At 47.1% G+C, this 17247-nt stretch overlaps 1 protein-coding gene across 1 annotated transcript in view; it reads left to right on the forward strand.

The window, feature by feature from the left end:
* The window catches only part of LOC144161467 (uncharacterized), a 34369-nt gene extending 19742 nt beyond the window's left edge, over positions 1-14627 (forward strand). Inside the window, exons 3-4 of the mRNA XM_077692121.1 lie at positions 2122-2157; positions 13209-14627. Of these exons, the coding sequence (XP_077548247.1) occupies positions 2122-2157; positions 13209-14584 (1412 nt within the window). The 3' untranslated portion in view covers positions 14585-14627. The remainder of the gene's footprint in view (positions 1-2121; positions 2158-13208) is intronic.
* Positions 14628-17247: the final 2620 nt, after the last annotated feature.

Here is a 17247-nt window from a genome sequence, read left to right on the forward strand (position 1 = left end):
GATACTAATAATGACTTAAGACATATCCCATTTTGCTTGAATTACTTCCTTGTTACGTCACTGCTGATGCTGGGTGGCAGAAAATTTAAAAGTTCTTTCGGTGTTTCTCACCACTTCTTGTAAAAACAACTTCCTTAACGAGTCACCAAAGGCAGATCTTTCAAATAAGGCAAGGTAGGGCTTTGTTTTCATGGTCCATTTAGGATCCTTGGCCAAGCATGTAAGATGACGCGGCGGAAAAATATCGCCGACCAGGGGCTGCGGCCCCTTCGTTATCGGGCTTACTGCGACAATCAAGAGCGAATGCTGCCTGCAAAACAATCAACAAAGAAAACTTCCACGTAAAGCGCGCAAACACACGCCCGCGTACACAACATGGTGTTTTATTCGCCTGTGAAGAGCAGCTTTACCTGTACAAGAGACTACCAAAGACGCTAGTGGAAATCAGCGAAACCAAACGTACAGTGCCCAACGCTGGGCACACCTGTCTATTCGAAAGAACACAGTCTCTAGAATTTCGAATAGACACGTATCTTCGCTTACCTCACCCGCCGCGGTGGCTCAGTGGCGAAGACGTCGTGCTGCTAAGCCTCAAAAACGCGGTTTCCATTCCCGGCCGTGGCGGCCGCTTTTCTGATGGAGGCGAAAAGCGAAAACGCCCGTGTGTTCGAGGTTTCGGCGCTCGCTAAAGATCCCCAGGTGTTCAAAATTCATCCGGAGCCTTCCACTGGGCCGCGCCTCATCACCTGTGTAGCGTCGGCGCGTTAAACCTCATAATCAATCAATGTTCTCTTTCCCCGTGCAGTACGTTTAAGAATCTTATTTCTCCAGCCCCTTCGCCCTATTTTCCCCTCTTCCTCGTTTCGTGAGGTTCGCCTCGCTTGTATAAAGCCGATGTCTCGAACCAATAACAAACATATGGTCGTCCCTTTCTTCGTGCGTCCCGTTAGTGGCGCTGTTTTAATTCTTGTGATTATGCATGTACCTAAAAGCCAAAATTTCAACACTCTTTAGCTGCTGTAAATAGGCATAGGCAAATGTAGGGCTTGAACCTTGGCTGGTACACAGTGCAACAATCTCGTGGACTGATTGCACTTGCACTGTCCCAATGAGGGAGAAAGAGAGAGCGACAAACGTTTTATTGAGCCTTTTAAGGCCCCTTGTGGGGGCGTGGTGGCAGGCGCACCGGCGACCGCGGGAAGGGTGAATTCGGTGCTTCAAACATCGTGCAGGCTGCCAAGAGTTTGACATTTCTTCTTCCCAGCCTTGCACCCTGCTTGCTCGACCATCAGCAACATACCATTGCAATTAGAAGCCTTAATAGCTATACTGGTGTGCAGTCGTTTCACCATGTTGTGGCTATGGCGTTGTGCTGCTGAGCCGAAAGACGCGGGTTCGATTTCCGGCCGCGGCGGCCGCTTTTCTGATGGAGGCGAAAAGCGAAAACGCCCGTGTGTACGAGATTTCAGCGCACATTAAAGATCCCCAGGTGGTCAAAATTAATCCTGAGCCCTCCACTGCGGTGCGCCTCATCGCCTGCCTTGCGTCGGCGCATTAACAAACCTCACAATCAATCAAGTAATCAAATTGTCACCATGTTGTGACCGTGATGAGCGTGTTCGGAGCGTTTTGATTCATTGAACGGGTAAAAGTGAGCGAGAGATTGCGAAGTTGATGGCGCGTGAAAGAAAGAAGCCCCTAATGACACTTACCACCCGTTATCAATAACGGGATGGTCGAACCGTTTTGTCGAGAACCGGAAACCGTTATTTCTTTTTTCGGTTCAGTTCCGGTTCGGGTTCAGCCGGCTCAAAAAATAATGGTTCGGGTTCGGGTTCAGTTCCGGCAAAAATACCGGTTCCGTTCCGGTTTTCGGTTCGGTTCGGTTCCGGTTCGACACCCTGCAATACATCATACTGTGCTGAATGCTGCTCGCTTCCAAACTCTTTTGTGGCGTTTCAAGCACCTTTTATGTCGTTTAAATTAGGATAGCAATTTGCGCTATTCTTGGCAAATGTATGTTTTTGTACACTTTTGTTTGTAATAGTGTTTGTGACAACCGCGCTTGTTTTCATTCCGACTTTGCATAACCATGTACTTATTGAGCATACCTCTTTGCAGAAAAACGTCTCCTTGGGCCAAGCGAAAACCCATTTAGTAAGTCTTAATTAGATTTTTTTTTATTGTGGCTACTTTCTACGCTAAAATAACGCAAATAAGCTGGGAATGTGCTGGGAACACAAATCAAACACGGTTATTTGATTTTTAAAGTTAGTCCCGATGTTTAGTACACCATCGAAGAGTGTGCATCTCCGCCGGTTGTGTGGTGGCCTACACATCCATCCCTCAGAATTAGCTTTCTGCGGAAGATCGGGCTCAATTTGGCATAGAAGAATATAGGATACCGCGGCGTTCCACATGCCACTATATGTTTGCTTACAACCATAATTTTTTAAGCGGATACGAGTGCATTTTTCTGGACACCGGCAAAACCATTAGTGGCTTTTGTTAAAAGGCATTCTTTCCTCAACTGGTATGTACATGCCCAACTGCACTGCCACCGCACCATGGTTCGTAAGGTGGCGTATTCGCAGTTGTATTTGTGGCCGCATTTTTTCCAGATTTTTTTATGCAGTGCACTAAATAAATTCAGTATATTGAAAAGTCCTGCTTCACGTGTTATCCAAAGTGTGGCGGACCAGAACTCACATCACCATTTGACGTAACTCCATCAGCTGCCCTAATCCCACGCACTGATTTTCAGCGTGGCTCCCGCTGTACGTTTTAATTGCGACGTTTTATTGGCAGTCGTTGATATCGAATGTTTAGTTGTTGACGGAAGGTTGTGCATCTAAACCACAACAGCAATCCGTTGAGTTTTGCCCATCTTCCAGTTTGTCACTGCAGCTGAAGCTTGCAAATCTGTTGAAAAAATGATGCATAGGAACGCGCACTGCTGAAAAACTCGTCTATATTATTTTTTAGCCATATGCCGCTGAAATATGAAAACGTGTCCTCTGAATTCAATACAATTAACCTGGCAGATGATTTCATAAAGCTGACAGCTCACGACGGTGGCTCTTTTTATTGATCGTGATATACAGGGTGTTGCGACCATAATTGGAACACTTTAAATTTTTTTCCTGAGCGAACCGCCGCTCTGTTCGCGCTGAAATTTGCCACGAAGGTCGCATTTTGTGGTCTATTTTGTTTGATACCAAAAACAACGATGGTACTTACCTGTGTATTCTGAAAAAAAAAATAAAAACGATTTTCGCTTATGCGAAAATGGCGGCTGATTTAAACGTGCGAGCCAGCGGAAGTTGATGTTGGCAGAGTTACTGGAACCACCTGCAGAGTGAAACGCACGTTTGGGATTCACGCACGGAGCCAAATGGTGCAGCAGACGATCAGAAAATGCACCTAGAAATAAGCTAGCAGACGATCAGAAAACCCGGTTTTCGGGCTCGCACGTCCAAATCGCCCCCATTTTCCCATGGGCAAATATCGTTTTTATTTATTGTCAGGATAAACAGGCCAATACTGCCGTTGTTCCCGGTGTCAAACAAAATAGACCACAAAATGCGACCTCCGTGTGAAGTTTGAGCGCGAACAGAGCGGCAATTCGCTCAGGAAAAAATTTTAAAATGTTCCAATTACCGTCGCAACACACTGTACAAGAACGGAACGAAATTTGGCATTAATTTCTTTTTACATGCGGTGCTGTAGTCATACCAAACAATTCTTCGCGTAAACGTATTCTATGCCTTTTATTATTTTTGTGGTGTTGAAAATACTTCGCTTCCCCGTGAAAAATATCCTTCTTTTAGCCCAGTGTGGATGAGGGGAGGGAGGTTAAACGTGAATGACTTCTCAATTACGTTGCAAAACCAAAATATTCCCAGAAAACACCGGAGCATAGAACCTTGGTCATGGGGAAAAGCTTTGCCGAAAATAAATAGTGGAGATATATGGGTGCCGCGGAACGAATTAGAAGCCTGACTGTTTTACGTGAGATTCCTTTAGTGTGGAAGAAAGATTATTTTTAAATTTTGAACACAGAGTCAAAGATGAGGCGCATGAACTTGGTTGTAATTGTTATAAACAAGGTTATGGTGGTTCGACCTGGCAGCATTTTTTCATATCCTTGAATTAGTGAACCTCTCTCATCAGAACCACTATACCCGCATTGCATGCATTCAATTAATTATGTTCGACGAATTGGTTTAGTTGTGGGTCATAGCTGCGACAAATGTTGGGTATTTTCGCTTTTTTTTATTCTTTAAAAAATTTCGCCCAAAAAAACAAAAATAACTTTTAAAATTTGTATACTTTCAACTATAGTCTCACTCTCCTTACACTGCCACCTGCAAATGCCGGCGGCTTTATACTTTATGCGGTCCTCCCACCTAGGCTGATAAAACTGCTGCTCCGGGTCATCCAGTTACCACTCACGAAGGCGTGAAAAGAGGCGGTGCACACCTAGCCTACCCTTGTTCGAGACTGAGCGGACTACATTTAAAGTAGCTTTGCGATCCCGGTTTTAACGGGTACGTGTTATTGGAGCTCTCTTCAAAGAGCCCGCTCATCTCGCTTTATGTTCACAGCGGTTAGCAGCCTCTGTAGCAGGCAAGTCAATAGACCCTCTAAGTGGTAGGCATGGCAGATGAGCTGCTTATTTTTCGCTTTACTTTGGACCGCAGTGTGAAGACGGCTATGAACAAACACTTCTGCGATCCTCTGTCAAGGCGAGCTGTTAAAGGCGCCATGAAGACAAAATACAAGTTGGGGTTATTAGAAAGGCTGCTTAGTCCCGATAACATTGATACCAATATCATCGCAATCTTCGAACAAATAACGGAGATATTAAAGAAAACGTGTGAAGCAGTCGCGACCCCCTAGCCAATTTCCCGCAACTTTTCTATGACGTCACGGAACCTTGTTTGTGCGATTGGCGGCCGCCTAACTGACCTGTCGCGACGACACACTGGACGTCTGTAATGGGGCCTCTAGTTCCGTTTGACCGCATCACTTGAATGCTAACGTGCAGTTAACGCACTGAAAATTAGGTTTTATTGTTGGCCCGTATGACGTCATTCTTGCTCATAACACGTCACTGTGGCGCAAAATTTGAAAGTTCTTAAATACTTCTTGCTTTTTTTTCGTTAAAAAAACATCTTTTGCGACTGTAATGGAGCTGAGTGAGGTACCGAATCCTAGTTCTTTCAAATTAACCGAAGTTGTATTTTCTCTTCACGGCTCCTTTAACAGCACCACGTAAACCAAGATTTATGTACAAGTGTTGAAGTGACATTGAAATGATTGCTGTTACGAAACGCTAGTGTAACAACTGCATCGTGAGGGCAGTACTGCAGCAGCCACGGATTGGCCTTATCAAGTCATCGTGTGTTTTAAAGGTAAGTTAAGATGAGCCCGAATGCATTTACTAGCAAAACCGCCAGTGAGCTACGTCGTACATACCAGAAAGCCTTGTCAATTTTGTATGAAACGTGCTTTCTTCTAATTGGCATGTCAGGATAGAAGTTTTGAGGTCCATAATTGCGTAGTTTTTACAGACACAGTGGTTGTAGTGTCTCACTCGGGAAAATGCACCATGAAATGTAGCTGTTAAACTCTCGTTTAGGTGTACTTTTTTGTGAACATCATTTAAACCTACTTCCCGCTCAGAGAGGGATGCAGTGTAAATAAAATACATAAAAGAACGACTTGTACGTAATTTTAGTTTATTTATTTCAAATCCCCTGCCTTTTCAGTGGACCTTCCATACAAAACCTTCGAAAAGTAGCATGCGATGCGATTCATTACTTTTGTCTAAAAACGGAAGCAAAAACATCGGCATGCTGTGTGGAATGCGCGATGCTGTATGCTTTTTACATACCTTCCCCCCATCGCGGCTGTAGCTTCCGTCACCCTTTCTTACGTACCACATACCCATCCGCAAACAAACATCTTGCATTGTACAGCGCTTATGCATTCTTACAGTTTAGCAGCTTCAACCACCACATTTTATAACAGACGTTTTTTTGGAAGAATGATGACCATAGGTTTGCAGCCATACGTCGTTTTTTCCCAAGTGGCATTTTGATGTCTTTTATTGCTCGCCGAATTGTTGCTTACCCTGTCCGCAGTCTAGTTTCCTATTGTGTACCTATGTCAAATTGGTTTTGTGTGCGCGCATATTTCTTCCTTTAGCTTATGTACTGCATCTGTGTTTATGCCATTTGGAAAAGGTGTTCATGTAATCCTCGCCGCAAGGGGAAGCTTGTGTATTGAAAGTGATGGTATTGCGAACACCGCGGACCCCGAGTCCCCACGCTTGCGGTGGAGCAAACTATGGCAGTTAGCTTTAAGGTGAATTGTAGAAGTCTCGAACGGTGGCCGTCGGAGCCATGGTCAGGTTCCGGCCAATGGGCTCCCTGTCTGTTTATGAGGCAGGGTGCTCCGGGACCTCACTGACTATCAGGGTAAGGTCACTGAAAAAGGAACCCCCGTCTCCTGCTTTTTCCCTGTGCTATGTGGATCATTCAACCGCCCCTCCCCCAAATGATGATCGGTCTCTGGAAAGGGGCCTCAACGAATTCCCGTTTCAACAACTTCCAACCATAAGCTTTCAAAGGCCTGACAACTACTGTGGTTTCCTGGTCATTCGATAGATGGCTGCAGCCTGCCCTGTTTCTTCAGAATAAGTATTTTTGATCACAAAGTATCTTGAAGGAATCATTGCAAAAGCATACAATGCGAACAAATAACGAACAGGTGAAGTACTTCTTAAGTTGAAGAATCAGCAGCAAGTCACAAAGTGGCTCGGTCAGACTCGAATGGTTGATCTAAGCACCAGGGTCCCCCCCCGCTTCCTGAATAGCTCGAAGGGTATGATCTATGAGACAGATCTTCCAGCCAAAAAAATGCCGACCTTTTGAGGAATTCAAGGATCACGTCGACACAGCCATGCGCCTCATCGCAATGCACCGATATAACAAGATAATTGCCACAACACATATAATGCTAACATTCAACCGCTCGTAACTCCCACACCATGTAAATGTAGGCTTTATTCAATGTTCCATTCTTCCTTATATACCGCATCCTACGCGTTGCTTCAAGGGCCAGTGGTTCGGCCATAGTTCAAACGCCTTTTGCGGCCGAATAACCAGTACAAATTTTCTTCAAACGACCGCTTCACTCATAACTGCGATTCTCAATATTTCTTGTGCGTAAACTGCCAGGGTCCGCACGCGGCCTAATCGAGGATGTATGAAAAGTTCAAGCTAGGAAAGAAAATCATCAATGTCAAAGTAACAGAGAACATACCGTTCCCAAAGGCGCCAAAGAGGTTTGCCTCTTTCCCTCTGGTGAGGTATGAAGAAGTAGCTCTCCAGGGGGCAGAGCGCCGAATCGTTTCCGAGCCGACTCAAGTCAGCGAGACGGATCTGGTCCTTCCCCCGACACCCACTTGGTTGACTTTGGCGTCTTAAACCGTTGCCGCACAGCTTTCCAAGCCTGGAGTGGTTCCGGTCGCAACCGTGTCTGTCGACAGGGATGCCGCTTCAACCGCTTCCACTCCACCGGCCCGCGGTGTACCTGAGGACACGGAGTAGATGGATACGGGAGAACCTGCATCGGCTCCCACGCCTGATGTACCGTCTGTGCGCCCCCCCCCCCCCCCCAAGGCACCCTTTACACCCTCGTCAGTGGCGGTTACAGCCAACAGCACCCGAAAGGGTGTGCGTTCGAATGAGCCCGATAGGTCCGGTGCTCTGAGAGCATCTGACGATGACATAGACGTCGGAACCTTCCTGCTGCATCACAGCACAAGGAACACGTTCCGGCGTCTAAGCCTACCGAGAAGCCGAAAGAGGCAAGAGTCACAGCACTGAAGGACAACGTATAAACACACACACTCCAGTGACTCTCACACTAAATAATGGGAAGAGAGAACATTATTCATCAAAACTGTAGAGGCCTTCTTAATTACACATCTTCATGATGTGTACGACGTACTGCACTCTAATAAGTCAAGGCTCATGTCTGCAAGAAACTCACCTTAATAGTAGCCAGGCGAGCTTCCGTAACAGTTCTTCGGTATAGAGAAAGGACAGGGATGGCTGCACACTTTGTCCGGGTGGTGTGGCCATCGCGCCAGAAAATCCTTGGCATGTCAAAGTACCGGCCTAAACACTGTCCTAGAGGCTGCAGCAATTTGAACGATATTATTTAATAGGTTGTAACTGTAGCCTGCCTTTACATTCCTTCTGATTTTTTTAGCTCTCGATCCCAGATTTCGAGGCGCTGACAGATCAGCTTCCAAAACCCTTCATCATTGTAAGCAACCGGCATGCACGTAAAGCTCTTTCGGGCTCTTCCCGCACGAATACCCGTTGTCGCCGCATTTAAAAATCATGCACCGCTCCCTCTAACGACGAAGATGGTTGAACAAGAAGCTTTCTCGTTTTCAACAAATTATTACGTCTCAGCTCCAGCTCCACAGGCAAAACAATTCTGAATCTACTGTGCGTGCACACACCGCTTCAACACCCCAAGGCCAATGCGACTGAGCTGCCGCATAAGATTCGCCAATTCATTATGTGACCCCACTGCCCCGTAACATACATCCGACACACCACCAGGATCGCAGAGACCCCAGAGAGCGAAAGCCATCTTCAAACGGTACAGCCACAACTCCACCACAGTATGCACAAACGTAGCCTCCTACCCCGGAAGGAGTGATGTGACCACTGTTGGGACTACAGCTCAAACCTATTTCACAAGTGCGTCAATTCCTACCACCCACGCACTACAGGCAGAGGAAGTGGCCATCTCCCTAGCAATTTCTCAAACCCTTGCAGAGATAATCATTACGGACTGCCAACAAGCATGTAGAACTTTCTAGAACGGCTTCATTTCCCGGCCCGCCACGAAAATTCTACTGCAGCATTCCACACAACCGCGTAAGGATTATTTGACCTCCAGCCCATGCCAACGTCCCGGCAAAGATGCTGGCCGCTAGCATGCCCGAGTTCTGGCGCACAATGCAAGTCAGGAGTTCAGCGAGCCATGGCGCGTCTGTCCCCTCTTGCCCTTCAAAGAAATCACACAGCACTACCCTCTATAGCGAACAATGTACCCCCCTCCACATAAAAACCTCACAAAAAAACAAGAACTCCACCTTCGAGGAACCCATAAAAACACCTTTCCCTACCCAACTGGAGCCCATATTCTGGCCCCCACCCTGTAATCCTCGCAATGCAACTTCTGCAAGGGTCTGCGCACCCTCTACCATATTATGTGGGTCGCTGATAAGACCCTACCTATACCGCCGTCCTGCCAGTCCCTTCAGCCAACGCCGCCTGTATAAACAGTGCCTAACGCGTGAGCGAAAAATGGCCAAACAGCCACTCTCCTGTTGCTCTCTCCTACCCTTCCCCGCTCCGTAGCCTTCCAGCGTGCTTTCGTGTCCGCCAGCCAGCGCCGCTTCTCGGAAACTATGCAAAATAGTCGAAAGTTTGTTTAGCGTTCCCGAGGCGGCGCTCCTACGCCTTCTTGTTTTTCACCATGCCTGTCTGTCTTGGTCTGTCACTGATAAAACTTCCTTTGTCACGAAGCAAAATCCCTTGCGCTGCCGCAGGCTGATGCCAGCTTTGCGCGCTTATCTACTCGGATCACAGGCCCTGGAATTTTCTGAGTGGGGCATCCCACCTCTATCCCCTCCGCATTTAGGTATTGTTTTGACCCCGCTGTTCGCACTCCGCATCGGTACGCACTTCTAAAATTGAGGACTGTACTGTAGAAGCGCCCGGACAGCGTGGCGGGATTCCAGCTGCTTATCCTTTTGTTTCCTATAATTTTCTGAAGTTTACAAGCACGTGATATGATTGGAAAGTAATCGTAGAAGTGAGCGCCTGAACAAAAAACGCGCACGCAAGTTTTTCTTCTCTAAGTACTTCAGAAAAAAAATATCAGTAAAATAATGGCTGCCCCAGCAGAAAATATCGTTTTTCTGTTAGCTATATGTCTACCCGACAATCAGTATGTTCTTACACTATTTCAGTTCGCCTCCGTCTTTATCTTTAAAAAAATGCAGCAAGTATGAAGCGAGCGACACGTTGAACGAGATCCCCAGTGCGCCACAGAACTAGCGCCCCGTCGCGGCTAAGATGTAAGCGAAACGACCCTTGAAGCCCAACAGGCAAGCTGACAGACACACGTCGTAGAAGGGGGTGCAGCGTTCGCGACTCGCGAGCAGTGACGTAAGGCGAGATGTCCGCCGGAACGCGCCACATAGTGGATCAGTGCCTGAACTAAGCGTACCTACCCTTCCCATTGAAAAGCGCGCGACGCGTCAGGCAATGTTAATACAGGCGGCGTTGCTTCAGCACTCGGAGAGAGCACAGTCCAGCTCGGACCCTGACGACCACCTTTGGCTGGTGAAGGGAGCCCAAGAAGCCGGAGGGTCTCAAGGGGTCCTGTATTAAGGACTCTTCCCCAAGGCCAAGTGCTTAATTGGGACGTTTATTCCTTTCTTCATTCTCGTTATGGATTCTTTGTTAGGCCAGTCCCACATTGCGAGTATGCGCTACTGTGGATTTAAGCACCAATTTTTTAGAATACCCACAGCAACTCTCGGGTGTGCACTCCTTAAGCCCAACGTTTGTGTTTTGGGTGCATGTCGCGCATCGGTACCTGTTGCTTGGAGGTCACCGAGCTATTTTTCGAGTAGGCGCCGGTTTGCGGTGTCACACCCAAGTTGTGACGTTGGGCCTAACGTTCTAAATTACAATATGTAAGGTCATGCCTTACGGATTAAGGCTACCAGCCTTAAGGTACGCAGATTAATGTCATTATCATCCTATGTCGGTTTCTCGGTAACGGCTGCCGTTGCTAACCTCACAACATGATGTTAGGCCTATTTATGTCGCGCTGTCACACGCCTACGTCACCTCCTCTCTTTGCCGCACATCAACCTTCAGCGGTGCGTGCACAACGCAGCAGTTGCCAGGCTTCGAAAGGGAGCGTTTTAATTTTGCTGCACTTCCCCCGCAATCATCATCATCGTCAAAGAATGTTGGCTTTCCTGCAGGTTGTATTTTTGTTACAGACGCCACCAGTAAGAACACTAAAGCTTCGTTTTAAAATTCTTAACATCCTAGGGAGAGCGAGTTTTCAATAAGACACAGGCTATAGGTGTGGCCTGCTGTGAAAAGAACAATGCAGCCGAAAATGGCATTGAAAGGGGCGTATAAAAACTGGCATCAGCGGTTTGTGCTCTCCTATCGATTTTCAGCGTGAAAGTGTCCCTTAACCAATGTAAAGCAGTAGGCGATAATGGTTCCTTGAAAGATAGCGTCATGCATATTTTGTCTTATTCTTAGCATATCGTTTTTTACGGCTCTTATAGGTTTTCATTGTGGTAAGGCAAGCATAGCGGCGCAGTGGCCATCAATGACGTAACTGATAGCATAATAGTGCATTTCGTACCGTGAGGCAATGTCAGAATTAGAGGCAGAAGCAGTAAATAAAAAAAAATGCGGTCAGCCAGTGTTTCAGATATTTTTATTTGTGTGGAAGATTGAACGTTATCGATATTTCGCGACGCACTATTATTGCCAAACTGGAAGGCTTGCGCAAATGCGGATAAGACCATTGCAGCTAGTGATCAAACTTATCGCTGGCGATGCGGTAAGCCACCCCGAAAACTTCCGAGGTAACAATTTATATCAGCCGCAAAGGAAAGAAGCCAGCAATGGTGCATACGGGGGATGCTGATGATTATAGGAAGAGTGGACCCCTCCCCTTTACTTCTCGAGTGCTTCGCTGCAAGGCGCCACCGCCTCCCGGGGATCAGCTGAGGCGGCCGCTCGCCTGTTGCGAGTCAAATTGGGCGCGATAGTACATATCGGCTTTTACTACCATTTTACCACCATGAAAACTGCAGCCTGTTTCGTGTGACCTATCTTTTATGAAACGTGATAAAAATTGAGTGCCAAGAAGCGCCATTTTGCAGCACCTTTTGTCCTAGCAGTATAAATACCAACGGGCAGACTTTTACAGTGACGCACCAAAAAACTCCAACTATGGTGCCTAGCGCAGCACACGTGCGAAACATTTATGCATGCAGAACCATGCGAATATACACCATGATTTTCTCAGCGGAATCACAGAGTTATTACTGATTCCACAACGCATTCTTGAACACGAAATACCCTAGTTATTCATATATCTTTAAAGCCTTGTGCGCGCATTGCCATCACATCAGCCGTGCAAACACCCCATTGTAAATCCAGTTTTTAACACTATCGTGTCTATACACCCAAAACTTGAAATCACTCTGTTCTGCCTTCATGGCCACTCTGGGATCGAATGGGTGCTTTAGATTTGGTACTCTCTGCCCTCTGATGGCCTTGCGCCAGGAAAAGACACTATCATCGTCATCGTAATGTTCATTTATTCCTGTACCATCTTTATACATTTTGAGATGGTATGTTTACTTACCATTCGCAATAAATGGCCCGTAGTCTGTGATTACATTTCTTTTCATCAAAGAACAGCGAAAATCAAAGAGAATAATCGGTAATATACAGTTCTTTCAAAGCAAGGATAACGACAAAATTTAAGTGGGTATAGCAATGCCAATAAAATCTTTTTGGTGTCGAAATTCCCCCCGTAAGATACCTTATGGAAGTTCTAAAAAGATTTCTGGGAATACATTTAAATAGTTTTTCTTGTTTTATATATTTTATGATTTCACGGAGTACTAAGTACGACGAGTCGAGAGGCTGTAAGATTTTTTGCGGGCAACAGAGAGATAATCTTTTCTAAGGCAGATTATCAATACAGTGAAGCAGCTCATGGTCTGTTCTTTTTTAAAACAAAACTATGACTTCATTTTACTGTGGAAGTTTTAGTGGGATCCCGCGAAGCGGTAGTCGTTAGGTCTACGGAATCTCCCATAAATTACAATAATTGAACAGGCATAATTTCTTTGTAGAATTATGCACGGGCGGCAAGCACTCGTGGCTTCTGTTATTGTATCGAAAGAGTATGGTTGCGGAAGTCATTTTAGCCGTTTCGCTATTTTTGGCGTTTATGGCCGAGCATGCAGCTGTGCGGACACTGCTGCAGCAGAGGTTCATGTGTAAGCTACGGTGGAGCCAACAAACTGTCAAAGGTAACGGGAAGTTTCTCCGCAGGTGGAGGCGGAGACCTTGGCCTAACAAGCACAGATTCTGTGGACACCTTCGACGGAAACGTGGGCGCACACTTTGGCGGAAGTAATGGAGGGAGCCCAGCACCAAGTGGAGTCCTTGGTGAAAACTTAGGAGGACCTGCTACTGCCGGATCATTAGGAATAATGGCGGGCAACGAATTGGGGAAAGTTTTAAGGAATGGCAGAGGCAGCTCTGACGCCGAACCTGGTGGAGCCGACAGCGGCGCTGGCCACCTCGGTGGCGGGTATGGCCCATCAATGGGCTCTGGTGGGTCAACACTAGGCGCAGGTGTAGGTGCAGTCTCTTCTCCTTCAGGAGCTCGAGTCGCTGGACCTGGCGTTTTTGGTCCTGATGATGACATTACCAGTAGTGGTCCTGCTGAAAGAAGACTCGGTGGGACACCTGATATCGGTAGAGGTCCATTTGACGGTAATCGACCAGGTAGTAGTACAGGCACCGGAGATCCACTGAGTAGAAACACACCCATTCCTAGAGATTATCACGATGTTATGGCAGGAGTTCATACACCAGAAGATGATGGTGCCGGTCCGGGTGCACCCGCTGCTCACAATGTTATAGGAACGCCTCATTTGCCAGAAAGTTCGGGCAGCAGGCCCAGTTCGCCAAGAGGTGGCGCTCCACTGGAAGAATTACTTCCTGGACCTTCTCGAAACGGCCCACGAAGGCCTAGTCCCGGTGCCCCCGGCACTGGAATTCTTTCAGAAGGAACTCCAGGTCTGAGTAGAAGTTCAGGAACTGGACTGGGAGGGCTTGGAGGTGGTGTTGGAGAAGGAATTGGAGGCTTACGAAGAAGACCGGACGGGTTTGAGAGAGGAAGGAGTAGACTGGGAGGACTTGGAGGTGGGGCAGGAGCAGAAATTGGAAGCTTAGGAACAAGACCGGACGGGGTTGAGAGCGGAAGAAATGGACTTGGTTTAGATGGTGGTGCCGCGGCAGGCTTTCTAGGTCGCTTACGGGCCCGCTTACAAGCTCGCGCTCGCGCACGTGCTGCCGCTCGTGCAAGGGCCCGAGCACGTGCCAAGGCTCGCGCCCACGCCAGGGCTCTCGCTCGTGCAAAGTTAAGGGCTCGCCTGCGCGCAGCTTTGCATGCAAACCTCAGAATCGGAGGGGGCATAAATATAGGCGTAGACAAAGCTGCGGACTTGGGTGGAGACGGGGTCTTGGGCGGAGGCGCAGGACTTGAGGGAGAAGGTGGAGCCGTTGCTGGTCTAGCCGGAAACGGGGGTGCTGGTGCTTATGGTGGAGTAGGCAGTGATTCATACGGTGGTGCAGCAGGATACGCTGGTTCTTACGGTGGTATACGTGATGGGCCTTACGAATTTTACCGTAAACGATGACTGTGAACTGGGGCTATTCGAGGTAATAAATGCCATAATCGAATGCATCGATTACTTTCCTAATGTAAAAAAGTTTGTTGCTCTCACCCGCAGTGGCTCAGCAGCGTTGGAATTTACATACGCGCCTTCGGATAAACCTGTCGTATCCACGCACGCCGGGCCCGGCGTTGTCAATCGATCGTATCCTAATTTCAGAGTACACAAGTCGCTGAAAGCAACATACTATTCGTCCTTACAACAGCGGTTTGAAAATGCACAACGGGGTGGCACGTTTTTTGTTTTTGTTGTTGTTTTTGTTACGCAATCCACAAACCCGACAAACACAACTCTTTTAGTCTTGGCTTTATTCTTTTTAAAAGGTTAATAACCCGCCATGTAATGGCTATGTGAAGCACTATATCACATTTACACGGTGAAATTTAAGTTGTGGATGAACATTGGCATTATGTCTCCTAGTTTTGTTGCATATTCCATCGTTACCACAGGAAGATATTCGACGTAACCACGCTAAACGTGGGGGCTCTTAACGGCCTTTGATACGGCTTAAACCGCTAAGGCTTAAACCGCTTCGTAGGGCGCATAACAAAAAAAACGAACATTTCCAAGGTATTTCCTAAGTCATAGAAAGAGACGAGCGCGCAAGAATCTTTGACGTCTGTGCACTATAAGGTGGCGTTTGACAGGCCGCTTAAACAAAGAGAACTCCGTATCGTGCGCAAAATATAGTGCAGTCTTATTTACACACTAAGGCTAATTTGGTGCGCAAAGTAAAATTTTGAATTAAAAGCACCGGGAAATAAACGTAGTATACAAAGAGCCAGACTCCGGCCCCGCATCGATGTTCAGTTTAACATCTACCAAAATATTAGGAGCGAAGCCTCTTAAGGGGCTAAGGCTGTGGGCATCTCGTGCTGTCGTCGTCGGCGGTATCATCATCGTAATCGTTTCATGAAGTCACGGTACTAAAACACAGGTAAACTAGTCTGTCCTCGCGCTAGAACAAACACGTACTAAAAAAAACACCGGAACACTCGTTTACGCATCGCACTGGAGCGCTTCGTAAAGCGTACTCAAAAAAACCCCGGGACACTCGTTTACGCCTCGGGATAGAGAGCTTCGTGCTTCAAAGACGAGACTTTTACAGCAAATATGGATACCTCTAACTCCAATGCTTTCATCTCCGTTGGCAAAAACGCCAAGGCGCCAAGAATACACATACATACTCCATGCTTCGCCCCTCCCCAGGTTTCACGTCATGGAGATGACGCAGAATTTTTTCTCACTTCACGAACCGGCATCATTTTGGTATCGCCCTCAATGTGTCCACATTGAAGATTTCTACAACAGTGAGCTCGAGTGGTGACGGCGAGATGTGAACGTGAGCAACAGTGAGAGCTAATGGTGAAGGAGAGTGGTGACCTTGAGCACGAGTGAATGAGAATAGTGTGAGAAATCGGTAGGCGTGAGTGCGAGTGAGTGCGCGGGGAAAAACATATTTTTTGGAGTGAGTGAGTGAGTGAGTGAGTGAGTGAGTGAGTGAGTGAGTGAGTGAGTGAGTGAGTGAGTGAGTGAGTGAGTGAGTGAGTGAGTGAGTGAGCGAGCGAGCGAGTAAGTGTCGTCTAGTTTTGCCGATCCTTCGGGCCAAGGTGTGCGTGTTGAAGTCGCGTGTCGGGAGCGTCACTGAAGTAGCAGGTGAGAGAAGAGAAGAGGTGAGGAAAGGTATGCGTCTGCAGAACAAGTCACATCTGGGCAGCCTCAGCTGTGAGAGAGGGTTGAGAAGGAGAAGTTTGTCTGCAGGGAAGTCGGTAATGTTGGGTGATGTCTCAGTTTGTGAGAAGAGCCGAATATGAAATATTTAGGGATAGCCGGGTTTAGCTGTAAAAGAAGCGCCTGCCCGGGTTCTCAGAGCTCGGGATTGGTGGTACGCAGCCTCATTACCACCTCTGCCGGGGCGGGCCGGGATCCACAGCAGCGTCACGGCTTCATAAAGCGGTCAAGTGAGAAGAATTTGGAGGGCGTGCGTTGTTTGACTGGAAGGGATGTTCTGTGAGCAGGCTTTAAGAGCAGTGCATAAGAATTTCACAGTTAAAACAGCGGTTGTTTCTGTCCTGTCCTTTCGGTTTCTTTCGGCACCGAACCCAAATTTTTGCCTCGAGCTGGAACCGACCACGCCCGGATATTTTCTGCCATTTTAAAACTGAACCCGAACCGGAAAAAATCGAAGGAACTGTTCCGAGCCGGTTCCGGGGCTTGAAAACTGTAATTTCTAGTTTTTGATTATGGTGGTCCACCTTGTGTATGAAGATATTTTAAACACTCGTCCGACAGGGCCACATAATATTATGCATAGTCTGAAATACCACAACCCATCAGGTTTTCTTCCCATTATTACCCTTAATTTTATGTAAAGTTGTCCGCATATACTATCAGTTTTTGTTAGATACGCCCCCTTTCCTTCAATTTTCTTTTACATTTGTAATAGGTTAAGCTTGAACGTACATTCCGAGGCAACATATCATGACTTATTCATCGGGGTACCCATGTACGTGGTGTTTAATATTGTGTAATGTTTTTTCAATGTGTTGTTAATTCGAATGCATCCATGCCCCCTTGTGAAGGCCTTGAAGGACATCATCAACTGTTGGAGTGTTCTAAGCTGGGCT

This window comes from Haemaphysalis longicornis, unplaced genomic scaffold (assembly GCF_048455015.1).
Source record: "Haemaphysalis longicornis isolate Haplotype H1 unplaced genomic scaffold, Haemaphysalis longicornis Haplotype H1 scaffold_115, whole genome shotgun sequence".
Classification (NCBI taxonomy): Eukaryota; Metazoa; Arthropoda; class Arachnida; order Ixodida; family Ixodidae; genus Haemaphysalis; species Haemaphysalis longicornis.